General features: G+C 56.7%; 8 protein-coding genes across 8 annotated transcripts; 4 read left to right on the top strand and 4 right to left on the bottom strand.

The window, feature by feature from the left end:
* Nucleotides 1–90: 90 nt before the first annotated feature.
* Nucleotides 91–2071, bottom strand: DL89DRAFT_269473 (MATE efflux family protein). The gene is made up of 2 exons (XM_040888310.1): nt 1308–2071; nt 91–1273 (listed from the first exon to the last, which is right to left on the bottom strand). The coding sequence occupies exons 1-2, from the start codon at nt 1620–1622 to the stop codon at nt 206–208; spliced, it is 1383 nt and encodes a 460-aa protein (XP_040740946.1). The 5' UTR covers nt 1623–2071; the 3' UTR covers nt 91–205.
* Nucleotides 2072–2750: 679 nt separating this feature from the next.
* On the top strand, nt 2751–3249 carry DL89DRAFT_225909 (E3 ubiquitin ligase SCF complex, Skp subunit; the record flags this gene model as incomplete). Its single annotated transcript, XM_040884782.1, has 2 exons — nt 2751–2987; nt 3022–3249. 2 exons carry the CDS (start codon nt 2751–2753, stop codon nt 3247–3249), a joined length of 465 nt encoding a protein of 154 aa, XP_040740945.1.
* Nucleotides 3250–3969: 720 nt separating this feature from the next.
* On the top strand, nt 3970–5128 carry DL89DRAFT_259565 (uncharacterized protein; the record flags this gene model as incomplete). Its single annotated transcript, XM_040885701.1, has 3 exons — nt 3970–4008; nt 4037–4273; nt 4385–5128. 3 exons carry the CDS (start codon nt 3970–3972, stop codon nt 5126–5128), a joined length of 1020 nt encoding a protein of 339 aa, XP_040740944.1.
* A 1267-nt stretch (nt 5129–6395) lies between these two features.
* Nucleotides 6396–17003, bottom strand: DL89DRAFT_324428 (DUF1162-domain-containing protein; the record flags this gene model as incomplete). Its single annotated transcript, XM_040891452.1, has 10 exons — nt 16825–17003; nt 15573–16742; nt 14035–15535; nt 13538–13997; nt 12651–13453; nt 11200–12613; nt 10566–11132; nt 10390–10536; nt 10253–10359; nt 6396–10215 (listed from the first exon to the last, which is right to left on the bottom strand). The coding sequence occupies exons 1-10, from the start codon at nt 16919–16921 to the stop codon at nt 6396–6398; spliced, it is 10086 nt and encodes a 3361-aa protein (XP_040740943.1). The 5' UTR covers nt 16922–17003.
* A 2325-nt stretch (nt 17004–19328) lies between these two features.
* DL89DRAFT_324427 (PLC-like phosphodiesterase) lies at nt 19329–22266 on the top strand. The gene is made up of 5 exons (XM_040891451.1): nt 19329–20821; nt 21119–21294; nt 21326–21859; nt 21906–22061; nt 22102–22266. Exons 1-5 carry the CDS (start codon nt 19691–19693, stop codon nt 22184–22186), a joined length of 2082 nt encoding a protein of 693 aa, XP_040740942.1. The 5' UTR covers nt 19329–19690; the 3' UTR covers nt 22187–22266.
* Nucleotides 22267–22875: 609 nt separating this feature from the next.
* Nucleotides 22876–24797, top strand: DL89DRAFT_269465 (uncharacterized protein). Its single transcript, XM_040888309.1, has 3 exons — nt 22876–23204; nt 23230–23394; nt 23522–24797. The coding sequence occupies exons 1-3, from the start codon at nt 22995–22997 to the stop codon at nt 24410–24412; spliced, it is 1266 nt and encodes a 421-aa protein (XP_040740941.1). The 5' UTR covers nt 22876–22994; the 3' UTR covers nt 24413–24797.
* Nucleotides 24798–24882: 85 nt separating this feature from the next.
* Nucleotides 24883–25095, bottom strand: DL89DRAFT_208545 (uncharacterized protein; the record flags this gene model as incomplete). Its single annotated transcript, XM_040884139.1, has 1 exon — nt 24883–25095. A coding segment is annotated over one exon (213 nt), but the record flags the coding sequence as incomplete, so codon positions are not given.
* Nucleotides 25096–25316: 221 nt separating this feature from the next.
* On the bottom strand, nt 25317–25669 carry DL89DRAFT_269464 (uncharacterized protein; the record flags this gene model as incomplete). The annotated part of the gene is made up of 1 exon (XM_040888308.1): nt 25317–25669. A coding segment is annotated over exon 1 (335 nt), but the record flags the coding sequence as incomplete, so codon positions are not given.
* Between the last annotated feature and the right edge of the window lie 489 nt (nt 25670–26158).

Genomic DNA, 26158 nt, shown 5'->3' with positions numbered 1-26158 from the left:
CATATCTGGCAAGGCGATATCCCAGCACCGAGCTGCAGAAGCAGTTTCCCACGAAACACTATAGCGCTAGGAGCGTAAAAGAAAGGAATAGCTGTATGTATTGGAAAAAAAGGAACCCATCATCTTGGGCCAAATAGTGCCCCAAAAAGCGCGGGGCTAGAATGCCGCGCCGTGTCCAAGTCTGTATAATTAGTGTAGTGGACGGCTAGGCGATAGCGCCGTAGTCGTCAGCCGCATGGTGCTGCGCCGGCTTCGACGTAGAGGAGACAGCCAGACGGTCGAAGCACACCTGCACCTCGTGGCGCCAGTCGATGGCACAGAAGATAAACGCCTGCTGCGCCAGCGCAAACACGGTAATGCCAATGGTCAGGCCAATCCACAGGCCAACAATCTGCAGGCCGGGCGCGCCCATGCCCAGGTAGAATCCAATGGGCACGCCCAGCACCCAGAACGACGGGAACGCCAGCATTGCCCCCAGACTCTGCTTGCCCAGCGCCCGGAGAATGCCCGCCACCAGCCCATTCATGCCATCGAAGGTCTGCACGAAGATGAAGAATGGCATCAGTCGGCTGCATACCTCCACCACCGCGTCGTCGTCGGTGAAAATATACCCCCAGCTATGCCGGTTGACGTAGAACATAATGGCACAGGATATGCCGACTATGTAGCCAATGCAGATTGACACGTACGAGGCCGTGCGCGCGCGCCGCTGCTTGCCACGCCCCAATGCATTGCCCACGCGCGTCGCCGTTGCCGAGCCTATAGCGGCCGGCGCCTGGTACGTCATGCCGATGGCGCTGAAAATGCACGCCTGGGCGGCCAAGGACACAGCGCCGAAAATCGACGACCCGAACGTCACCAGCTCAAACACGGACCAGCTGCACGCCATCATGGCTGCGCTGGGAATCGCCAGCTTGTAGAACTCCCAGATCCCGTCCAGGCACGTCAATGTCAGGCCGCCCCACGCCTGCTTCGCCCGGCTGCACGCAATATACCCGACTATGCCCAGGAACAGCAGCCAGTTCGTGATAACCGTTGCCAGGGGCGCTCCCACGAAGCCCATGCCTACGTGCGGCGACCACACCAGCTGCTGGCTCAGCACTATGTGGATCGGACACACGACTGCCATCACCCAGGTGCCCGCCTGCATGATCCCCTGCGCCTGCACGAAGCGCTTCAGACACTCAAAGGCCACCAACGGCCAGCTGCCCAACAGCCAGACGCGCAGGAACACGCCGCACAGTGCCGCCACCTCGGCCGTCTGCCCGATCATCTCCAGCAGCGGGTCAATGAAACATGAATAGCACCGCCATTGGCATCAGCTGCAATGTCACCGCCACCAGCCCGCGCTGCGTATGGAACCCCACCTGCGTCTTGTCCTTGGCAGCCGTATACGCCGTCCCGCAGAACGTCTCTAGTGCACATGCCAGCCCGATGCACGGCATGTTGATTGTGAAGTTGATGATCATCACCGAGAGCGATGCCGCGGCCAGCTCGTTCACGCCAAGCCGTCCAACGCTAAGCATGCTTATGAATACAAACGAGTTCTGGCAGAAATACGACAGTGCCAGTGGCACCGACGACAGCGCCAGCCAGCTCGCCTCCTGCTTGATCATGGCCATGTGCGTGACTTCTGGCTCGTCATCGATTACTGGCTGGTCCGTCAATGTGGCCTCTGATGGCCGGCTGGCCACCAGCGGAGATGTCTCAAACGCCAATTGCTCTGCCATTATATTATCTCAATTAAAGACGCTAGGTATTTTTCTGCAAAGGGATTGGAGGAGCAAGAGAAAATGCTTTAGGAGAGGCAGAACAAAAGAAAAAGGGCACCAGGGAAGGAGGGGTCCTTTGTGAGTGTTTGTAACAAGAAAACGATAGGGACAAGGGGGCATGTAGAGCAAAAGACAAGGGAGGTCGGGGACGATGGCGGTATCCACTTTTTAAACAGACGGAGGCCAGATGTTGGGCAGCCTCTCTCTCTCTCTCTCCAGCGGGCCGCGCAAACACCACCAGACAAGGATTTGCTCCGTGGTAATAAAAAAACGGCGAGCGGGAGGCAGTTGCGAATCCAGCTGGCATTGGAACATGCCAGAGGTCCAATTGCTCAGCCCGTGGCATCAGCAAAAAGCTGCTTTCGTTTATAGAAATTCCCGGTGTGACTATAGCGATAGTGCCCGAGAGATGGCCGGTCCAAAAGAGCACAGCCGTTCTGGGGAATGGCCAGTTGGGTTTTGGAGCGTGCTCGGGAGGGATGCATGAGTTTCGAGCAAGATAAGGTGACTCGTGAAAGCACTGTTTAATAGGACCATCTCCAGGTGAGCGTGCCGATCCAGCAATTGCCAAGGTGGAACGAATACCCACTGGTGATGCGAGATTGCAGAATAAGGCAAGTGGGAGAGTGGAGTGTCCGTCACCAGTGCTTAGCGATCAACGGTACGTGTCGGGAGAGAGAAGGGAAAAGGCAAGATGGCACGGTGTTCAATAGAAATCTCGGCAGCTGGGACTCAAGTGCTGCAAGCTCGCCCATTTCACCCCCCAAAAGCGCAGCCGAAAGCTGCATGTGGGATCTTCCAAGGAATTGGAATCTGCATCTTGTTGAAAAAAAGACCGTGCCCAAAATCTGAGTGCATTTAGCGAGTCACGATAAAAAATTATTGGGTATTGGCTTTTTGGGGAAGGCGCCATCTGGGCTTGTGACATCCTTTTTACTGCATTTCAACCCAACACGGGGACTCGCTAGCTTGACACAAATGGTGAAACTCGTTAGCGCTGAAGGCGCCGTCATTGACGTGGACCGCGACATCATCGAGCAGTCGGCACTAATCCGCAACATCCTGCAAGACGTCGGGGACACCGGCGAGCCGATCCCCGTGCCCAACGTCAGCGGGCCGATTCTCAGCAAGGTGATCGAGTACTGCACGCACCATCGGGACGAGCCCGAGCGGCGCATGCGCTCCGACACTCTGGGCAGCGACTCCGATCGAGGCGTCGATCCAGCGTGCGATCCGCCAAATGGACGAGTTCGACCACAACTTCTGCAAGGTCGACCAGGGCACGCTGTTTGACATTATCCTGGCCGCCAATTTCCTCGACATCCAGCCGCTGCTGGACGTTGCGTGTTTGACCGTCGCCTACATGATGAAGGGGAAGAGCGTCGAGGAGATCCGCAGCACGTTTAACGTGCAGAACGACTTTGATGAGGAGGAGGAGGCCAAGGTGCGGAGCGCTAATGCCTGGTGCGAAAATTAACCCCGATCTGATTAGTTTCCAGACAAATACTGAGCAACTCGTCAGTCAAGCAATCTTTCCTCAGCATTTTTTGTTGTTTCCCTCAATTTCCACAATATTTTTATTCTCATTTACAAACAGAATTCATTAAATGAGGCCCGCAGTGGACAAGTTCACGGTTTCGCGCGCGACCGAACCCGCAGTGCACCTTGGACCCAGGGCTGTTTTTGCCGGGCGAGAGCACCTTGTGGGCATCACAAAACTGCACCCTGCTGAGCGTGCCGCACCCTATCCACAGCCAGCTTGCGCTCTGCGCCCAAGGCATAAAGGCCACCGAGACGCTGTTAACGAAGCCAGTCACGAAGAAGCGACGAAAAGTGCGTGCAAATATGGACTACGGCCATAGGCCTTGATCGCGCGGCGTTTATCAACGAGACGCACGCGTCGTTCATGGCATTGCAGACGCAGATGGCAGAGAACACGGTGGACATGGCTGGGCTAGTGCGGATCAGCGCGCAGTACCGGGCCTGCGCTGTTGAGGCAGGTGGAAAAGGACCAGGTGTTTGCACAAATGCACGCCGTGTGGCATCTCCTGGAGGTCGTGTATCTGACGACCACACAACACGGGCTGGACAGCGCTGTCTCTATGCAGGTGCTCCAGTGGCTCAATGTCAATTTCCCAGTGCAGCTACCGGAGGAGTCGGGGCGGTCGGCCGCTGAGCTCGCCCGGAGCAAGCAGCTATGGGGAAACGTGGAGAGGATGGCAGGTGCGCGGACACAGTAAGCTCTGCTCTCGGATCTCCTGCAGAGGATCGCGCCGGAGCTGAAGGCGAGCAAATTGGCGCAACACCTGGCCACGGTGGCCCGGGAAATGCCGGTGATGGGTGTGGATGAAATGAGAGGCGAGTTTCTGATGCGGTGGCGGACGTGGAATTGCAATATGGCAGGTGTGGGGAAGGAGATTGCGCGGGCGCTTTCGGATGCACCTGGGGACGCAGAGCTTTTGGGCATGCAGCGAGCGGCTGCAGTGATGGCCGGTGATGGCGTATTGGCAGGCGAAGTCGTGGCAGGACGTGCTGAGGCGCCTGCCTATTGTACCGGGAACCGGCAGCACAGGCGGACCGGCTACCGGAGCTGACGCAACTGGCGGTGGCAGGAGTTTGAGGTATCGGATTTCACCGTGCTGGACCACGCGCTTATCGCGCTGCTGCAGCAGGACCTGCCGGCGTTCCTGGCGCGCAGCGACCAGATCGACGGATGGCTGGCAGCACACTCGGCGGACCTTCTGGGCCATCTTCGGATTCTGGACAGCTTCCGCAATGTGTTTGCCGAGGACCCACGCGCGTTCTATCTGCGCGCACTGGCCGACAGCTATTTGGTGTACGAGGAGCTGTGGCGCGTCGTTATGGATTATCTGGGGGCGGCCAATGCCACTGAGCAAATGCAAGAAGTGGCAATGCGGGTGCCGATGACGTCGGATCGCATGGCCCAGCAAGTCCTGGACGTGTGCGAGAAGCACAAGCTGCAGGAAGCCATGGAGCGGATTCTGCGGCAGCGCGCGCACCAGCAGTGGCGGCGCGGGCGGCGTGGCGCGGCAATTTCAGATTTTGCCCAGGCCAACGACGATATCCAGGTGGCGGCGGTGTGCAATGAACTGTGGCAGGAGTACCTGGAGAGCGGCCAGCTGACATATGGATCGGCCATAGACGGCGTGCTGGGTGTGGTCCACCCACGGGTGCAGTTTCTGGCGCTTTACCGTGATTTCCACGAGGCGTATGTGAAGCGCGAGCTGAAAGTAGCGGGCAAGGCGCTGCTGGAAATTTTGGTGGGAGAATTGGCGCCCCGGGATGCCTGTGAAGGACCTATTGGTGGACGCGGTGCCGTTGCTGGAAGGCAATGAGATGGTGTTTGGGGAGCAGGAGACCTTGGAGATTATGCGGTGTGCGGAGCAGGTCCGCCAAAGCGGCCAGGAGGAGCACAACAGCGAGCTGGCGGTAGTCCGAGCGGCGTGCTGCGCGCAACCTGGCGCGGGCGATGTTGTAAAGCTAAAGCTGTGGAGGATGAAATCTCTATATATGCTTCTATAGTCCAATCGTCCGCTAGAATGTTTTTGAGTGGGCTGGGAACGACTCAGGCTCTTTTGAGCCTCGCAGTGGAGTATGCATGACTCACTCTCTGAACACCTAAAACAGGACTCTCTCTTTTGGCTAATGGATTCAGATCCTAAGGTGTCAAATATATATCTGAATAGCACTGGAAAATCGAACATTGAACCATATATCAAAGCCCCATTCATCTCAGGTCCTTCGCATTTTGTAGGTCCAGCAGTGCCAATAATCGAGTTACTCAATTTCCGCATCCTCGCCGCTCAGAATTGGAACCGCTGGCTTGCCGCAAAACTCCGGAGCAAGTTCGGTCCAGACTCCAGTGCTGATCATGGGCAATTGGAGTGCGCCGATGGCCCGGCACCATGTGCCAATTCGTGGCAAGGGATGGCGCGACAAGTTCAAGCACCATGGCTTTGAAGTCTATCTGATCGACGAATTCCGGACATCGTCGGATGTGCCCGTTCTGCTGCGAAAAAGTCGCTGCAGACATTCCGACATGTTCCCAATCCGCCGCCCTACCAGAGATCGAAGAACCCAACTGTGAAGTGCCATGGCCTTCTCCGCTGTACAAGCGAGTCATGTAAGCAGGCCATGGCACAATACAGGCGAGCCTATTCGTCTCGGCTCTTGAACCGCGATCTCGCAGCAGTTCTAAACTTCAGGGCTCATTTTCCAGTCACTCTGTGATTCAGGCAGTATTCCTGAACGGTTCCGTCGCTTCTACGGCCATTGTTGCCGATGCTTCTGGCACCACCCCTGGAAACAAAGAACCGCGCAAGAGGCGTGCAAGCAGGCGGTTCTGCTGTCAGCAGCAGCGACCAGCCTGAAGCGCCTGCACTGAGCAGGCCATCAAGATAGGAGATGTCCATGATAGACCATTGCACCAACAACCATCCGACACATTCAAATGACCGGTTCGCCGTGATGCTCTTATCGACGTGTCAACTCATGCTGACTAGCAGCCGAGCTCACATCACGAGCAGAGTAATTCTAGTAGCCTTCTGTGATGTTTCAAAGAGAACTAAAATGTTCATTGTAAATAAATAGCCGTGCTCTTCATTAATTTAGCTCCTTGCGGTCATCCACCAGTGCCTTGACAGCTTCCTTGATCTTGTCATAGAACCAACGGCGGCTCTGGGCATCGGCAATGGGAATGAAGGGACCGGGCGGGGCGCCCTGGCCGTCGGGCAGAGCGGGTAGTTTGAGTGAAATCCCGCCAGCCTCCAGCTGGATGCTATGCAGGCTCTTGATATCCTGCTCCCACTCGACCTGGGCCTTGGCGGCATTTGACGCGCTGACGCCGATGGCACCAGTAGCCGAGCCGGTCTCGATTGATGACCCGGCGGCACCCACAGCCATGCCGGCGTCATCGGGTTTGGCGCGCCTGAACATGACCAAACGCTGGTATGTCAATAGCACAACCATGTCCGACCCAGGCAGCTCCAGATGGGCCAAGTACGAGTCGTATGCGTACGCGCCCTTTCTGAGCTCGCGCATCCAGGCCTGGCCCAGGGCCTCGCGCTCGGAGTATATGGCGAGGATGCCGTCTTTGCCGATATGGCGTGGTAGGCGGAGGCGGTCGAGGTCACGCTCAAAGAGCGTGGTGGTGTTGCGGATCCCTTCGGTGACGTTGGAGGCCAGGTCGAACATCCCAATCATGGGCTTGGTGACGACACCGACGAGGCCCTTGCCGACGCCCTTGAGGAAACCGCCCACCCCCTCCTGCTCGGCTCCCTCGATCGGCCGCATGACAACGCCGGCCAAGCCCGATCCAACGCCTTTGGCCAACGACTCAGCGCCGCGGGCTACGCCGTAAATCGCGTGTTTGGGCTTATTGCGGACGCGGTTAAGCGTGCGGGCGCTCTGGAACTGCGGGTCCAGGGTGGCTGCCGACAGGCCCTTGGAGACAGAGTCGGTGAACTTGCTGAAACTGTCAGTCATACCGAACACAGTCTTTTTGAACAACGACGCGGTGCCGCGGGCCAAGCCGAAGCCAAAATCCTGCGGCCGGTCGCTCATGACAAAGCCCTGATAGGGCTCGTAGAAGAAGTCGGAGACACCCGAGCTGATGTTGTTGAAGAGACCGACCGGGTTACCCAGGAGATTGGCGCTGCCGACGACCTTGTAGACCTGAGCAAAGACCTCCTGCGAATAGTGCTTGTACATGCGGTCGCTGAGAATAGCCATAGAGACGCGCACATTTTGCATGATCAGTGCGTTCAGATACACGGGCGCTTCGTTGACATTGCCGATGGCCATGGTCAGTACGTTAGTGGCGTAGGCGACTACACCGGGTGTGCTGGCCACACCTTCACCCGCCTGCTCGGCGCTGCCAGTCATAGCCAGGCGCGAATTGTAGCTGGTGATGCTCTGGGCCTGGCGCGCGGTCGGGTCGCCGCCAATGTCCAGGCGCTGTGTGCGCATAAACGAAATGTTCAGCTTGAATGGCTGGATATGCAGGAACTCAAAGTACAGCTGCAGGCCCTCGTCCAGTGCTGACACCTCGGGGATGCCTGAGTCCAGCATGCGCGCGATACCCTGGCTTGGCGTATCACCTGGCGTATCAAATTTGACGAAATCCAGCAGTGCATACAAAAAGTCCTCGTCGAGTTCCACCGACAGCTCCTGGGCCAATACCGAGGCATACTTGAAATACTCGACGCCATACGAGTTGTCCTTGGCACGCACCACCACCGCTTGCAAGGCCGGCGGGGTGGCGGTGCCGGGCGTGGCCACGCCCAGTGTGGTCGGGTAGAGCACAATCGGATACAAGGCGCCGTAGATCTGGTTGTCGATCTGCACCCATTTGACAGTCAGCCGGGCAGTCTGGTTCGACGTCGAGTCGGTGAGCTTGAGCTCGACATCAGACAGGGTCGCGAACAGGATCTCGCTGGCGTACTTGTTAATCAGAGACACGCCGATGCCGCCCTCGAGGCCGAGGCGGAACACAAAATTTGTCTTTTCGTCACCGCCCACAACCTCAAACCGCTCCTCATTGCGTTTGGTCACCGACGACTCGGACGAGGTGGTCTGGGCGGTCGGGGTGCGAGATAAACGGCTCGTGGACTGCACACGGCTCATCTGCGGCATATAATGGCTGTCAGGCGTGTATCCGGTCAGCTTCAGGACCTGGCTGGGGCCGGATGCCACGACATCGACATTCATGGTAGTGTGAGCCAGCGCATTGGCCACAGTGGCCGGCGACGCCCCGCGCCTGGGCGGCAATGCCGGCTTGGCAAACTCAAACGGCGTCTGCTCGCCAATCTCCTGCAGACTGATCCGCCGGGTCTTGCCCAGAGCGCTAATGACCAGCAGCTTGCGGGCTGCTGTTGGCTGGTCCCACGCATACTCCAATGTCTGGCCGGCCATGACCTTGTAGCGCTTCTCGCTACCATCGGATACGTCACGGGCCGGCGAACCCGTCGGCGATGGAATACGGCCGACTGCATCGTTTGGCCGCTGGTCGGACGACACGCGCTCGCGGTACTGCCACACGGTTATGTCCACCTCCGTGTTATTTTCGATGCGGAACGGCCAGTACCGCGTCTCTTGCTGCAGGATCACGAATAGGCAGGCGCCTTCCATCACCACATCCACCTTGGCCAGGATCTCGCCGTGGGCGGTGGGCACACGCACGAAGATGCGGCCAATGTCGTCGATGCTGAAGGGAGCTGACCACGCGATATCGCTTACTTGTGCTGCTCCTCCATCCTCTGGCGCACACGCAACCGTCAGCAGCCGCCGCCGCGCCTTGTACATAGTATGCAATGGCTGGCGCTCGCCGTCATTGATACGCACCGACGAGTCGGTGTTGTAGACTGTGCGGTACTGCAGGGCCAGGCCCGACTGGTTCTTGACCACGTACCGCGATGAGAACGTCACCACGCGTGTATGCGAGTACCGGCCCAGGCCTGGATCAATCTCAATACCGAAATGCATATCGGAAATGCCGTCGGTGGCCGGGATCGAGAACTCTGAGGCACTGCCAATGGCGTCAAAGCTTAATGGCTTGCTCCACTCGCTGTTGCCGGCCCTGACCAGCGCGCGGTTCCGCAAATCATACGACCCGAACGAGAACATCAGCGGCCGTGCGGAATCGGAGCTGGGCGGCTGTTCTCTGGTAAAGTCGTTGGTGGAGGGCAAAAGCCGGCTGGCCAGCGAGACTGGCTGCGGGCGGTTGCCCGAGATGTTCTGGCCGGCCACAGCCATGATGCCCTTGAAAAAGCTCTTGCTGGAGAAAAACAATGGCAGGCTGGTGCGGTTGACCATCACATAGGGTGCGTAGATGCTGATGCGACGGCAGCGCCCGCCCGAGTTCGGAATGTCCATGCGGTGCAGCTTCAGCAAAAGCCGCAGCCCGTCGCGGTCGGTCATGGCCACGTCATTGTCCACCGGATACTCGTCCTCGTCAGGGCTCTCGATGATCGTGCCGTCGCAGTGATCAAACCCAGCCTCGGGGATCTTGATGCTCAGCAATACCAAGTGCCCGGGCTGCACGGCATGCACAGCCGCCGTGCCGCCGTACTCAAGCGAACTGACCCACCGCCGGTTGGCCGTCTTGTCAACCACAATAAAGTTGATTGGATATGGCAGCAGATTCTCGATCTCCAGCGGCGGCGTCATCACCAAACGCATGAACGGGTACTTGTATAATGCCGGGTTGCGGGCATCGCACAGGGCGTTGAAGTGGATGAAGAATGGCACCACGTCGCTGCGCGCAATTTTCGCGTTCTTCCCGCCTACATACACGTCGTTGGCGGTCAAGGTGCGGGTCGGCTCGGCGGTGCTGGGCAGGCAGCAGAGTTCGGTGCGTGCGTCTTGGCCGAGGAAGTCACGCCAGAAGATATACTGCGACGACCACGCATACCCGAAACCCTTGCTCAGGCCGTGCCCGCACCGCATACTGGTGGCAAAACAGCAATGGCAGCGGCAGATCCTCGCCGGGCTGGATCACCGCCGCATCCGTGCGCATCTCCCCGCGGTAATCGCACATCGCCACCTCCATAGCCACGCGCGTCTGGTTCTCGACCACCAAAGGGCTACGTAGGGTTACCCTCTTAACCAGATTGGCAGCGTCCAGGCTGACCTCCACTGCCAGCCGATGCAGGATGCTGTCGAGCGCCGGCTGCAAAGAATAGTATTTGACGCCCTCACGGTCCACCTGCACGCGCCGTAGCCACTCCCACTGGCCGTTGGCAAACTGGATCCCTAAGGTGGATGCGACTTGACCTCGAGCTGCTCGCGGCGCCGCCGCCAGTCCTCGAACCGCCACGGAAGGCTCGAGCCGTCCCGCAATAGGACGGGTGTTGTATCGATGCGCTCGGTGCGCGCATTAGCGCCCTCAGGCAGATCCACCCACACATGACAGTCAATGCCGGTCCGGTTAATCAGCACATACGGCATGCGTTCGCCCGTGGGCTTGGCAGTCTCCTTTTGCTTGGCGTGCTTGTCCATCTCGTCGTTCCACTGGTACAAAAGGCTCAGCGTCTCCTCGATGAACGTGTGCGATGCGTTCACATGCAGCCGATCCGCCGAGTTGATGTCGATTTTCTGCGACCCGCCATCCGCCTGCTGCATGTTTAAAGCGCACCTCCACGGCTCAATAAACGGCTCCCAGTGCGAGTTGCGTCGGTTAAAGTACGATGCTTGCAGCTGAAGATCCGACTTGATCCGCATGGCAATGCTCCAGTCAGAAATATCTACGTGGAACCCCTTCGCCGTGCAGCCGTACACTGGCAGGCCAAAGATGTCCCGGATTACGACGAACCGCAGCGACGCCACCGTCACCCGCATCGTCTCTTTGATTATTCGCGCCGACGGGTTTGGAGTCGTGGGAAGCATTGCGCGTCGAGCTGCCACTCACCGATCCTTCCACTGGCTGCGACTGCACATCCGTCCTGCCCAGGCTGGAGCCCACCTCGTGCTTGTCAGTATCCGCTGGCTCCTCGGCCTGCTTGTACATCAGCTCCATTGCATGGTTGAAGATATCGAGCATCAGGATAGCGTCATTGATGCCCACACGTAGCAACAGGCTGCCGACATCAACCGAAATGTCCGTGACAGAGTGTGTCGGCACTCCCTTGACGATATCGCCGGGCGTCACACGCTGGTCCATGGTGGTGATGACCGTAAACGGATCCATAACACTGCGGGCTGTCTCCTTGCGCCGGTCGATGCTGCAGAGCGATACGCCGATCTCGTCTATCGTCGTGCAGAACATACCCTCCTGGGCCACAATTATCTGGCTGATCGACAGAACCAGAGCCTCCGAGCTGCGGCTGGTCGGGTCGGCCAGCAGAATAAACTCAGGGTGCAAAACATCCACCTTGTAGATCAGTCCGCCGGTCGACTCAAAGTCGCTGCTGGGCATGTCTCCGCTTGGCCTTTGCTTTTGCTGTTCGGGCGCCTGCTGCGGGAACACACTCATTACAAAGCCCACCAGAATGAACACGTGGTCGAGCACCAGCACCACGCGCGGACTGTCGAGCGTCAGAAGCAGAACCATGTCCTGGTTCGGCCGCATGTCAATGTGGCAGATCAGCTGCGGGCTGCTCGCATCCTCGTCCACCGGCCCATCCCTGGCCATCGCATGCATGCTGCTGGCCACATGCGCCCCGTCCTCTGCCTGCTGCCCGTGCCTGCCTTCAGTCGTCGGGCTGATAAGCTGTGTGAACTGGTTCTGCGTCCCTGGTCTAGTATCGTAGGCCCGCACCGCATTAATCGCAAACTCCGCCTTGCTATCGCCATTCGCCTTGGCCCGGTACTTCACCGACAGCCCGTTGATGTCGGCACGCGTGAACGACGCCCGCTGGATCGAGTCCAGATGGAACCCACTGCCCTGGAACAACTCCAGCTGGATCGTCGACAGTGTCACATACAAATCGATAGTCGCGTAGCTGCCCAGTGCATCGTCGACATCGGGCGTGCGTGCCGCCTGCCCCAGGTTCTCCAGCGCCTTCTGCGCATTCTCCGCATTGCTGGTGGCCGGGTTGTCGCGCAGAATCGACAGATCCAGGACCTTGTCGTTGATCAGCGGATCAGCTACTGCCGGCGCATTGGGGTCGTTACCGAATACCCGCGCGATGACCCCCAAGAGATCATAGATGACCTTGTACTGGAACTCGGTCAGCCGCATCTTCACTGGGCTCAGCGTGCCGATCAGCTCGGTCACCGGACGCATGCATCCGGGGATATGCCCGTCAATCAGAATATGCATGTCCATACCGAAATCAACGTCCTCCAGAATCTGCAGTTCCTGGCGCTTCGCCTTGCCCAAACTGCATGTGCTCGGCCGAGTCGGTCGAGAACATCGACGTGATGCCGATTCGCCGCAAAGCCAGTGAAATACGGTTGATGTCCCAGTCCCGGTCCATCTCACGCACCGTCGTGAATTCGTTCGAAATTGACAGTTCGCCCGGCTGCGCTACCAGCATATCCACTGCCAGGCCCTGGCCGCCGTCCGCTGCATACGGCATGAAGCCGTCGCGCGGGAACGCAATCACCGGCGCCGACATCACCACATCGAAATGTACTTTCTGCCCCGTACCAATCATCTCCTCAGTCAGCTGCGACGTCCCGTAGGCAGCCGCCTGCCGCGCTGCCTCAAACAACCCGTGCATGGCCGAGAACCGCGATCCAAAGAGCATCAGCTCGCGGATCGGCCGCTCGACAAACGTCAGATGTGCAGCGCCCACCCGCAGTTTCACTGCACTATTGTGGCCCGGGAACCCAGCGCTGTGCGGGTCGAATGTCTGGTATCTGAAGTCCGCCAGCTCATCACCCTTCACGTACAGAAGGAGCCGGTTCGGGTCAATCTCGTCGTGCGTCTGATGGTGTCCACCCAGCGCTCCGGTAGCTGCCGGCACCGTATCGAGCTGGTCCACTAACATGATGTTGCCAACTTTGGCTTCCACGACGACCTCCTCGGTGACAATCACCCGCACCGCTGCCGCTGTGACCGACAGCAAGGCCACCGGCAGCCCGTCGTCGTGGCAGAGACTGAAATCTGTCCCCTTGAGCCGCACGTCGACCCGGATAGTATCCAGCGCCTGCTGCAGCAGCGAGTCGACCATCTTGTCGCTTTGCTCAGATGCTCCGTCATCGACATTGCTGAGCTGCTGCCCCGCTCGCTGTTCTTCTTCTCGTCAGTGAAATGTCTTCAGGATGAAGTCGTAGCAGGTCAGAATGGTCTTGCGCACGACCATCAGATCCAGGTACGAGACCTCAACATCGACCGTCTGCCCGATGGACTCGTAGGTGGTTGTGAACTCCGGATGGTCGCCCTGGCAGCGGTGGTACTTCACCACAACCAGATTCTTGTCCGTCTCCCCATTCACATCTGCCTGTGCAATGTCCGATGTCAACGCATAGACATGTGGGGAGCCAGCCATCCCGCCCAACATCAGGTGGTCTTCAACTGTGATCTGGTGGATTGTGACGTCCGCTGACAAGTCAAAGGGACGATTGACTACCTCAACTGCAAACCCCGTCACTGCAATATCCGCTATGTGCAGATCGTCCCTGCCGTCGTCGTGCGTGCGCCAGATAAACCCAACCAGGTTATCCACAGAGAACGTCACGCGCACCAGCGGCCGCTCCGGCTCCTTGCCGACCTTGCGCCTGCCCTCGCGGTTCTTTTTGCGCCGCAGCGTCCCCTGCCGCCTCGCCATCAGTAATGGCATCGGTGGTCTCGAAGAACTCGTCTACTGAACCGGCATCGTCCGAATCCGACTTTGCATCGTCAGAGTCTGCCTGCAATGCCATTGCTGGATCATCAGATCTGTCAGGAACCTCAGAGATACGGGAGAAGATCCCACCGGCCCCAAAAGCCGTCGGCTGCACATGCGGGCTGCCAGCCTCGTACTGCCCGGTGAGGTCCGGCTCGTCTTCGTTCAGGGCCTCAACAATCAGATCAATTGTCGACATCACCGCCTTGTACTTGCGGTCCGAGAAAAACACCTGCAGCGATGGCAGGCTGCCGTCAAGCGTGACCTTGGGCATGTGCATTGGCGGCTCGGGCAAAATGCACAGCCCGAGGTCAAAGCTGAGCTCAATCTTGTCTACCACATGCAGCTTAGTGTCGGCCGCGCCGCTGGTCAGCGCCCGCATACACGCCTGCAGGTCGTTACCTACCAGTAGCTGGGTGCTATGCAGCTGCATATCAAAGTGGTCGTACATCAGGCTCTCGAGCTCCTTCATTTCCTCAGGCGACAGCACAATGCTCTCCTTCTGCCGAATGCGCTCCATCGTGACCTGGTCAACCAGCTGCGACTCCACTGTAAGATATCCAGTATCGAGCACCACCACCTGACTGTGCGGGTCCGTGACATTCTGCGGGATTACAAACACAGGCGCATCGAAATCCACCTTCACATCGACCGTCTTGTGCTTTGCCAGCGCATACTCGAGCCCCGCCCGCGTCTGGTCGCGAAGCCCTGCGACTGACTTGGAGGCTGCCGCAATCAGCGCGTGCATGGACTCGGCCGAGGCGCTGGACGGCGGCTCGAAAAAGTCCATGATCGCCTTGGCCGCCGTCGGGTGGTACACCACGTGCAGCGACTTGACCTTCATGTTGAGCATAGAATCTGCATGCCCATCCAGGGGGTCCTTCTCGAAATGCACCTTCATGAATGGATCCTGGACGTTGTTCGAGTCGTGCTCCAGCAGCGCCGCCATGCCTCCCGGTGCATCAGCCACCGCTGTTATCACGTCGTGCATCCCAGACGAGTCGCTGTCGAGCTCCCGCGCATCGGGATTCAAGTATATCATCTTCGGGTATTGCGTCCCTGGTAGAGTGCCATCGACTACCTCGAACCGATGCATGGAAACGTCGGCAACGATATTCTGCGGGCGCTGCAGCAGATCAACCTTCAGCAAGTCATAGAAGATACCCATCAGCGTGTGGTCACGGTTCTTGCGGTCCACCTTCAGCTTCAGAGATCCCGATCGCAGCAGGACAGTGGCCGCGAGCTTAATCGTCTCCTTTGGTAGGTCATACTCGGCATCATCGACCAGGTCCTCGTTGAACTCGATCGTATCGTATAGCTCCTGCACCTGCTTCTCTGATAGCTGGGTGTCTTCGGCATCGTTCAGGCTTTCAGCATTGGCTTGCGTCTGCCCACCAGCAGCTGTGCCGCTACCGCCTACCCAGCCGCTGATCCAGCTGCCAACCCATCCAGAAACACCAGCACCCGCTGTACCTGCAGCTGCACCCTTGGTCACTACCACTGCTTCCACCACTGAGCAGCCCGCTCTTGCGCCGGCGGATCTCACTACGCATCTTGCGCATTTTGGCCTCCGCTAAAGCCCGATAGAATCGGATGTCCTGGTACGACAGTGATCGGTGGAGCTGGTCCAGTGCCGTCTGGTCCACCTTGGGCAGCTTGCTGTTGACCTTAAGCGTCGTATACGTGCGCAAATACAGCAGCCTGTCATCCCTGCGCTTCTTCTGGAACTCCCACGTGCGACGGTAATTGAAGTCGTGGATTTCGTCGTAAACACTGCGCATCGCAAACAGCAGCCACGCCTTCGGGTCATCCTTTGGCCTGATGCCCGGAGCCGGCCGGTGCTGGCGATACCGGCGCTGCCGCATTGCGTAATCAAACGAGGTGGTTAGCAACAACGCGTCCACGTACTGCTCGTCATCGAGCTCAAATGCCAGCTGGTCGAATTCGAAATTCGCCATGGTGCGGATCTCGTCGGGGCCCGCCCGCCTATTCATCGTCAGCTTGCCGCTTCCAACAACCGGCCGGAGAATCGGCTCATGGCGGTCCGCTGACCCAATCGCCGACGCAAACTGCTCCAGCAGCTCGCTTTGGCTCAGTCCCTGTAGTGTCTTGCAGTCTGTGTCCCAGTACATCGAGAAGCGCGCCAGCTTCAGCATCTTGCGTATCACGCTGCCCGAGTCATGGATGAACGTCTCGCGCCACTCCTCATCGGTCGACACTGCCGAGAGCTCGCCCAAGGTCGCTCCTACAGCGAACATGTGCTTGGGGTTGCTCTTGTCGTCCTCATAGCGCACATGGATGTTCTTGATTACTATCTGGAGATTGTCGACAATTTTCGCCACCAGCTGCTCGGTGAACGATGCCTGCTTGCGCTCGTCCTCATTCACACTACCGCTCTTAAGGCGCTGGTGCTCTTTGACCAGCTCGTCTTGCTCCAGCTTGTGCATTTTACGCACATATTCACGCTCGTCTTCCTCTTCGGCATTAAAGTCCTCTTGGAACCGAGGCGTGGCAAGAAGAAACACGTCGTCAATGCTTATGCGAACTGGCGCCCCCTTGAGGTTCGACCAGGGAATCGAGATCGTCAGCGTGCCAAGCCAGCCCTCCTTCACGTCTATCGGTAGGTGGAGCTTGTCCAGCGCGTCTGTCTTCAGACGGAGCTTCTCAAGTTTGACGTCACCTACACAATAAAAAAGGTGCCTTTTAACCTCTGGGCTGCATTCCCTTCCGTATGCGCTCTTCAGAGCTCAACTGGGTTTTACCTTGCCAAATTCCAAGCTTCAGCTGGTTCGTCTCGAGATTCGTGACATAGTTGCCCAGGAACCTGTTCAGCACTGTAGCAACAACACCCTCAAACATGGTCGAAATCTGCTAAATACGCGTATTTCCGTAAGTAGGCAAGTTAGTCAGGTTAGAAATGGAAAGTTTAAAAAGAAAAAACAGAGTGGCAGCAAGAAAAGAAGAGCAAAAATCAACCCAGCATGGGGCAGCTGGCAATTTACAACCACGCATATCTTCTCGCCGATGATGACGTCTTCAGTGTGTAATCAGCACCGCAGTGACAATATTTGTGGGCACTGAGGGCCCAACTAGGGCCGATATGGGAATTCGTCTAACCCAACTCTTAGTTTCTCTTCTGAAGAAAAGAACCCCGATATCAAACCGAGGGCAAATACCTTGCGGTGCAAAGTCCTGTTAACGACAATGTCAACTTCGCCTCAGATGCTAATTTGGTCGCAACAGGATAAAATGACAGTGTGGTTCTGCAGCGATCTGAGAACCACATTGACTCGAATTCGCGCCGTCTTCTTGAGCTTTGTTGTGTGCCAGGCAAAGAATAAATCAGCCACTGCCCGGCATCCATATAGATGCCACTCTGCTTCACTTTTTGATTGCTTTTCTTTACGTTTTAACAGATAGCATTGGGAACGGCTATTAGGATGAAACGCTTGCAGACAGGAGTCCTGCACTACATGTAGCTTTCGCTAGGGCACCAGCCTGAGAACCACACGTCCAGTTGAGGCTAGAAACCACCCCCTTTACAGTGTACAACACACTTGCTGATAGGTCCGCCTGCTGAACACCTGCAACAATTGGTTGCGTGGTTTTCTCGAGTATGAGAAAAATTTAGTAAATATATCGGAAAAGTCAAACGAGAAACAGCACTGAGGACAGCGGCTATGTCTGTTTCAGCCTAGCCAGAGACATCAAGAATCTGAATTCAAAAATAGCCACATGGAGTGGGCAGGTATGAATGAAGGATTCAAACACCATGTGATTAGCTGTTAAATATAGCCATCAAGACTGCAGCTATTTACATTATTGAATCTATCACTTTTAACGTGGCACTTGAAATGAATAATATCGATAAAGTTGAAAATTTTGAATACTAATCTGAAAAATAGTCCCCTGGTGGTTAAGTATCACTCAGTCCAGTTCTCGATAAGGGGCCTTTACAGCATGCAACTCATATGCCGGTGGTGCAAAGGCCGCCCTGCATAGGTGCGGATATTTTGAAAGAGCTAGACTTGGCTGACTTCGAGTTTACCATCTGCTGAAGCGATTCAGTCGATCCACAAATCCCCCAAAACTGCAGCTGGCGACGTTGGCACTGGATAGACAGCAATGTTAACGAGTTGGGCTATGTCAGTGATGTCGACTATTGAGGTTCTGTATCTAATGAACATGGACACCAGCAATCCTCAAGGGTCAAGACACCATGCGTCTGAGATCAATAGCTGCACTCTACACCCTGCTGCTGGCCAGTATCTTCAATTCTACCAAGCGAACCGGGATTACCAGTGCTGGCAGTAAACTCGATAGAGAAACCCTTGCGGTGTCTGACGAAGCCAAAAAAGATACAGATGCTTTGAAAGGGACAGACAGGGACCGGATTCAACGCATGGAGACTAGGCCGTCTGGCAACCGCATATATCCGGGCTTCGATTTTGATGACCCGGGTCTGATATAGCGTCAGATTTGAAGGCTAGAATAAGAGTGAATATATCCAGCAAGTTTCACCTTGAGTCTGTGTTCCAATATCAATTATTCAACATTTGCAATGCTAATATGAACATTGCTGCTTACAAGTGGTGTGTGTGTGTGTGTGTGTGTGTGTGTGTGTGTGTGCTGCATACATATCCATGCTTGCTTCTTTCTTGCGTATTATGCCCCCTGCTCGTAAGTACACTCAACTGCTTGCTCGCCCAACAGCTGCCCCTGTTTCCGACCAACGTTTTTGCGGTTGCGTATTTGAAACCACCGAAATTAATAGTAGAATACCAGGCAAATACAGACATTCCTGTGCTACTTTAGTGTGTAAATTGCATGGGCACTAGACCGAATGTGGGGCTGCCACTGCCGAGCTTGCACAAAACACAGAACAAGGAGGCTGCAGGGAATTGAAAATAGCAGCCTATCCGCTTTTAATTCAGGTTTGTATCTCTCAGTGTCTTCAACCAGAGATGGAATTGCTAGGCTGACAAGCGAGATTTGCAAAAAAAAAAACTACAACCGAGTAATGAAAGCCTTGGCTCTGCAGCAAATGGTGGCGCATATGCAATGGATCATTTCTAGGAACTCGGTTGAGCACCGAGCCGATGTTATATTTGTGCGCCCAAGCAGGGAAAGCTCTGATGGACTGCACGCAAAGGAACCTAAAACCCCAGCGAGACCCGGATTTTCTGACATCATATTCTGCAAGGCTCTATGATTGTCTTTGCGGACGACCCCTGCTGCTTTTTTTTACTTTGTCCCGTCTTTATTATGCTGGAACATGGCTCTTTGTGTGGCACGCAGTGCTCCCACATTCCAGGTATGTGGTGGGTGGAAAGGCAAGTCAGAGCACCCACCAGTGCCAAGAATAAATCACCCAACTCAAGTGTTCTGACGTATTTTTAGATGTTTTTTGTTTTGCGGGCGAATCCATACCCGCGTGCAATCTCCACCACATTCCGCTCAGCGGCCCCTCTTGCGCGCAACCAATTGGGCTATTTGCTCACACTTGGATCCCCTCAGCACCTTGCGGAGCGCACGTTGCACACGAATATTTAAACACCCTTTGGTCTTGAAGGAACTCGCCTTTTTGTTTTTGTTTTCAACTCTCGCATTATTTTTTTTACATTCTTTATGATAATGAAGGCCAGTCTTGTCCTGCTCCTCGCACTTACATCAGCTGTGGTTGGATCCACGGCACCAGCACGCATCGCGCGACTCCCAGCAGAGCACAAGCGCATGCCCCAGAACAGCAAGCGCAGCAGCAAGGAGTGCAACGGCTACTCTGAGCTGTGTGCCAAAAAGTACAGCGATGTTGCGTTTGCCACAACGCATAACTCGTATGCACACGGGGACAACATTGCGGCAAATCAGAATCACGATATCAAGACGCAGCTGGACGCCGGAGTGCGCGCGTTCATGCTTGATATTCACTTGCAGAGCTCACGGAAGCTGAGCAGACGCGATGCGACCCTGATAGGCGCCAGCAACCCGGCGCCAGCAGCCACCAGCAGCGCCTCTGGCTCGTCGTCCTCGGATCCGTACCTCTGCCACACGACCTGTATGCTTTTGAACGACGGGCCGATGGTGGATGAGCTGAAGAACTTCAAGACCTTTATGGATGCCAATCCGAACGAGGTCATCACGATTTTCATTGAAAACGACGATAACTTTTCTGCCAACCAAATTGGCGCGCAGTTTACCTCGGCCGGGCTCGATTCGATGGCCTATGCGCCCTCGAACAACACTGCATGGCCAGCGCTCGAGTCTATGATCAGCTCCAACAAGCGCCTAGTGGTCTTCACCGACGTCCGTACTGACACCACGGCTGTGCCCTGGCTGCTGTACGACAAGGACTATGTGGTTCAGACATCGTTTGAGGTGCCCGTCAACACCCAGTTCACGTGCGCGCCGAACACAGCTGTGCGTCCGCTCTGGGTGATGAACCATTTTGTTTACGCCAATTACCCATTTGGAACGACGCAGGTGCAGCGGCCAGATCCCAGCTCGGCATCATCAGTGAATACCGAGTCGAGCATTCTGGACCAGGTGAACCTGTGCCAGGAGGCTGGCCACTTCCCGAACTATGTCACTATGGACTTTTATGATGTCGGCGATGTCTTCAAGGCCGTGGCTTCCATCAACAAAGTTTCCTACAAGAGCACATCTACCAGCACGTTTGCCAGCGATAGCCCCTCAACAACCAGGACGTCGGGTGCTGCGAGCAGCAGGCTGCTCAGCGCAAGGCTCGCTGCTGCTGCTGGCGTCGGGATTCGCTGCGTTTTACTAGACTCTCCCTTCTGCGAGCTATTCATTTTGTGGTATGGAAGAATACAGTTCTCTCACTATTCTGCAGCCAGTCTGAATTCCACAGTGGAAACAAGCTATTTATGAAGGCACTTTTTGGCACTGAGAGCTCATCCTTTTTTTTTGAGCAGGAATCAGCCTCCCAGCCTTTGCGCCTTTCAAAAAACGCTCTTCCCCCTACCCCCTCTCCCGCTGCACGCTTTTTTTCTACCCTCTATTATAATATTCTCATTGTACCAAATGCAAGACGCAGAGCAGCTTCCCACCACATTTGCCAGCCCTATGGCTGTCGACATTGCACAAAGCCCGCAGCCCGCCGAAAAATCGACCATATCCATGTCCGCACCCACTATGCTGAGCCGCATCGCCACGCCAGCGCCCATGCTCTGGGTCACCACACAGCCGCGACCCACGGCCTTCCAGCACTCGCGGTTCCGGCACCAGCGCACACTCAGCATGCAGGGCATTCCGAACACTCCCGGCAGCGCCGACTCATCCACCAGCTCCTGGGACTGCAGCATGCCAGACGCGACGACGCACGCGAGCATCTCTTGCAGAAAGCGCGAACCGCAGCATCACCCAGGGACTGCCAATCGACCCTGACACGCTGGATATGGACGACTCGGACGACGCCGATATCGATTCCACCATGGACGACTGGGACAACAGCGGCGCGCAGTCCATGGTTGACGGGATGCTGGGCGTCAAGCGCGAGGAGCCACCGGCGCTCGCCCGCCGCATGTCGCTGAATGTGCCGCGAAACAAGGCCTTTGTGAGGCTGCTGAGCCTGGTAGAGGAGGACCGGCCGCTGGCGGCGGAGATGGCACACGAGGCCCAGATTACCAGGACGATGCGGCACAATAACGTCCACGAATGGCTGAGGTCGCCGCATCAGGACGAGACGAGACGGAGGGCGTCACGTGCCAGTTCAATGACTGTGTCGCCTGGCAGCCCAAATTTGATGTCCACCAGCTCATCAAGCAGCTCCCAGCCGATGTCAGCAAAGCGGAAAAGAGACGATAGTGGCTCGGCTCGTGCCGAGTCCGGCTCGCCCTGGCCCCCATCCGTACAAGCGAATCGCAATGTCGCCGTCTGGGCTACGGGCCCAGATCTCGGTTCGCAGCGGGAGCTCGTCGACGCCGTTGCGGACCGGTCGCATTCCCAAGCCAAGGGAGCTATTCGCCAACCATGACTGCTGGTGCATGTCCTGTCATCAGCACCAGGACCCGATCGCGGAGTGGCGTGTCTGTGGCCAGCGTTGGCGGGTTCAGTCGAATGAACATCAGCGACAAGATGGACGACGACGATGCCGCAGACGCCTAGTGAAACAACCTATTTTCTACTGTAACTATAGACGCCATCCTACCCTCACCAGCTTTTTCCAAATATATCTCCCATCGCACCCTCTATCCAGTGGATCTGCTTTTAAGTGCTCGAACCACCTTCTTCTAACGGCACCTCGGCCCGCCAGTCATCGGCCGGCTTTTGGGAAGGATTGGATACGCAGCTGTTTTACACACGGGCCCGGGTAAGCTGTGTGCGATAAGATGTTTTCTCGAAGCTGCGCGTAATGGGCACCAGCACAGCATGTGGTTCCTGCCATTCCAGCGTATGCCGCCCCTTCTGACAATCACCCGGGCAATTTCACGGGAACAGCGAAAAGCGTGCTATGCCAGTGCGAAAATCGCAATCTGCCCACAGGGCAGAAAACAGGTGCTTTTAGCTGGATAGGCAGTGGAAACCACTCCACTGCTTGCGGCATGGCCTGACGCAAATTGGATGCTTTTTTCCTCGAGAGAATGGGATCGACCATCCGCAAACCGGCCTGGGCCATGATTGGGTGCAAATGCGCCAGGAGAGAAAAATGCGTGGCTGGCAGGCAAAAGCAGCCCGAGCCTGTGCAAGCACAGACACGCTGCCCCCTCCTCCTAGCGAACCAGAAAGAATCTGCTGTTTGCCATTGCAGCAGGGTTCGGTGAGATTATAAAAGGACCACCGGCCGGGCCCCTTTGCCCAAACAGCGAATACCTCATAATCCTCTCTGTCTCCTATATTCCTCTTGTACCAACAACTGGGTTTTTCTATCTCTCTCCATACCTCTATCCCCCACCCATTATCACCCCCTGTAGTCATGGTCGACACTAACACCATTGACGCCTTTGTCACTCCCTACCTCCTGAGCGAGGGCTCCGAGGAGCTCAACGCTGCGCTGACCAGCATGGCCAAGGGCTTCGCCGTTACCGACGACAAGATCCGCGAGATCATCAAGGGCTTCCACGCCTCGATGAAGGCCGGCCTTGTCCGCGACGACCCGAACGCGCTGCCGATGATCCCGACGTTCGTGCGCGGCCGTCCCCACCGGTGAGGAGAAGGGCACCTACCTCGCCCTCGACCTCGGCGGCACCAACCTGCGTGTCTGCCAGGTGACCCTGAACGGCGACACCACCTACAACCTGGTCCAGCAGAAGTTCACCATCACGCAGGAGGCCAAGGCCGAGCGCCTGTGGGACTTTGTCGCCGAGTGCGTTGGCGTGTTCCTGGAGGAGCACGATCTGCGCCCCGCCCCCGGCAAGCGCGCAATCCCCTGCGGCTACACCTTCTCGTTCCCGATCTTCCAGACTGGTATTGCCTCGGGCAACCTGTCCTATGTGGAACAAGGGCTTTACCGTGCCCAACTCGGTCGGCCGCGACGTCGTCAACCTCACCCAGTCGGCCTTCCAGCGCCACCACATCGCCGTTGAGGTTGTCGCCGTGCTGAACGACACTGTCGGAACCCTGATGACCTCGGGCTACTCGCACCCCGACACCCAGATGGGCATCATCTTCGGCACTGGTACCAATGCCGCGTACTGGGAGGACCTGGAGAACATTGGCAAGTGGGACGGCCCCGACCGCAAGGGCGAGATGGTCGTCAACCTCGAGTGGGGAGCGTTCGACAACGCCACCGAGGTCCTGCCCTACACCATGCATGACAACAAGCTCAACCGCAAGTCGCCCAACCACGGCCTGCAGGTCTTTGAGAAGATGATTTCGGGCCTGTTCCTCGGTGAGGTCACCCGCAATGCCCTGCTGTCGCTCGTCGACCAGCGCTTGCTGTTCGGCGGTCGCTCCTCGGACATTGTCAACAAGTCGTACACCTTCGATACCGCCTACATGTCGGAGATCGTTGCTGATGAGTCTGCTGAGCTCGACACTGTCCGCACTGTTCTCGAGAGCACCCTGGACATCCCTACCACCACTCTGCTCGACCGCAAGATCGTCAAGAACGTCTGCGTCATGATCGGTACCCGCGGTGTCCGTCTGTCCGCCGCCGCCATGTCTGCTGTGCTGCTGGCCCGCCCTGACATGCTCAAGAACCCGATCCACGTCGGTATTGACGGCTCCATGTACCAGTTCTACCCTAGCTTTGAGAAGGATCTGTACGATGTCTCTCGTGTCTTCCTGGGCGACGACTTTGTCGACAACAGGCTCAAGCTCAGCCTGGCCAAGGATGGCTCCGGTGTCGGTGCTGCCATCGTTGCCATGACTGTCGACCGTGACCGTCAGTAAACATCTAATGTCTTTTCTTGGTATTCTAAACTATTTCTCTCCTCTCTGCAAGCCCTCTGCATGATACACAGATAGCCCCTTTTTTTTTCGTGCGTGCTCAAATTCCGGCTGGAGTCCGCACCTCAAAGCAGAATCAAATCGATAGGCGTGCGGAGAGCTGTGCATAAGAGAATGCTCTACCAAATATCTTTTTAATACCGACAGCCAAGACTCTCCACATCCACCCGGAACCACCTGTCAATGCAGAACAAAAAGGGGACTCCGAGATGGACAACTCATGCATGCATCGGGGACGCATCCCTATATATTAAGCACCCCACTCCACCTGCCTGCAAGTCACATTGTCCAAAGCGCCAATCATGTGGTCCTCCAACATAGATAAGCAACCCAACGAAAAATAAAAAAATCTACTCTACATTGCTCATTGCGCTCTTCGCATGCGCTTCAACTGCTGCTGCCAGATCGACACCGTCATCTGACTGTTGCACACGCCTGCGGATCAAGTTGGCCACTGCCAGGTCATTCTGCGGCTTCAGCCTATCGAGCTGTTTCTGCAAATCGCGCTTCAAGTCCCAGTTGGCCCGCTTTGGTGCTATCGCCGAAATGTCAGTCTCCTCTGCCGCCGCCTGTCTCTCACTAAGTGCCTCCGTGATCAGATCCTTGGTGTCTGTTTCGATCGTTTCGACCGTCTCGGATTCCTGTTGCTGGCTGCGAGGAAGGGCGCTGCGCAGTGAGCTTTTGATGCGAGGTGCGTAGTGCGGCCAGCCGGGCCTTGCGCTTTTGTGTTTCTTCTTCCATTAGAATTATATACGAGAATGTGGACACATGTAGCTGCGCGCATATCGCTTTTAGAATATACACTTCCATCAAATAGCATGATGGTTATGGTATATAGTTTTTTTCCTTAGCTGGATGTTGATGAGCAAGGACCTCGATATCGACCTCATCGGGAGGCACAAAGCTGACAGTTGGCAGCAGCTCTGAGATCCGCCTGGCAAGGTTGTAGCATGCAGCTGGCGCTAGGTTCAGCTCCTTGCCGACTGCAGCCCAATCGCCTTTGTGTCTGTTCTCCGCGCGCAGCACCTTCTCATACAGCTCGACACTGTGCATCAGCGCAAACGGCAGTTTCTCGCGCCTGCTCGCTTCGATGATCCAGTTTGCATTCACCCTGGGCCTATTCCGTCTGGGCTTGCTGTTGACGTCATGGAAAGCCAGCCGGAACGGCATCATGTCGGACATTCTGTTGCTGACTGCGATCCGCTGGAGGCTGCCGTGTGGGTCGTAGAGCCCGTCTGTGCCAGTGCGTCGCAGCGCCGACTTTCCCCCATCATAGTCGACCAGCACCTCGTCTGGGTCCAGCGACAGCAGATCATGCCTGCATGTCCTTTGCAGCGCATGCCACTGCAGGTCTAGCGCACGCATCTTGGCTGCCGACACATGTGGGAGATAGTGTGCCCGGATGAACTCCCACCGCCGCCCATGCTCACGCACTGCCGCCATCATCGTGCGGATCTCGCCCACCGACATGCGTGGCCAGGCATTGCACTGTGCCTCCCACGCTGTGCGGCACTGCTGTGCTGTGCGTGTGCCCACCATGTCCGCGACCCGCATCCAGAACCCCATAGGCAGTGTCCAGGGGACATCGACAGAGAACACCAGCCAGGGCTCACGCTCGGCCACAGCCTGGGTGCTGTCACCCTGTGTCTCTGTGATTGCCCGGATGGCGTCCCGCAGCCGCGCCTTCTC

This window comes from Linderina pennispora (assembly GCF_002104995.1).
Source record: "Linderina pennispora strain ATCC 12442 chromosome Unknown DL89scaffold_13, whole genome shotgun sequence".
In the NCBI taxonomy this organism is placed as follows: Eukaryota; Fungi; Kickxellomycota; class Kickxellomycetes; order Kickxellales; family Kickxellaceae; genus Linderina; species Linderina pennispora.
This window is presented reverse-complemented; position numbering and strand designations above follow the sequence as displayed.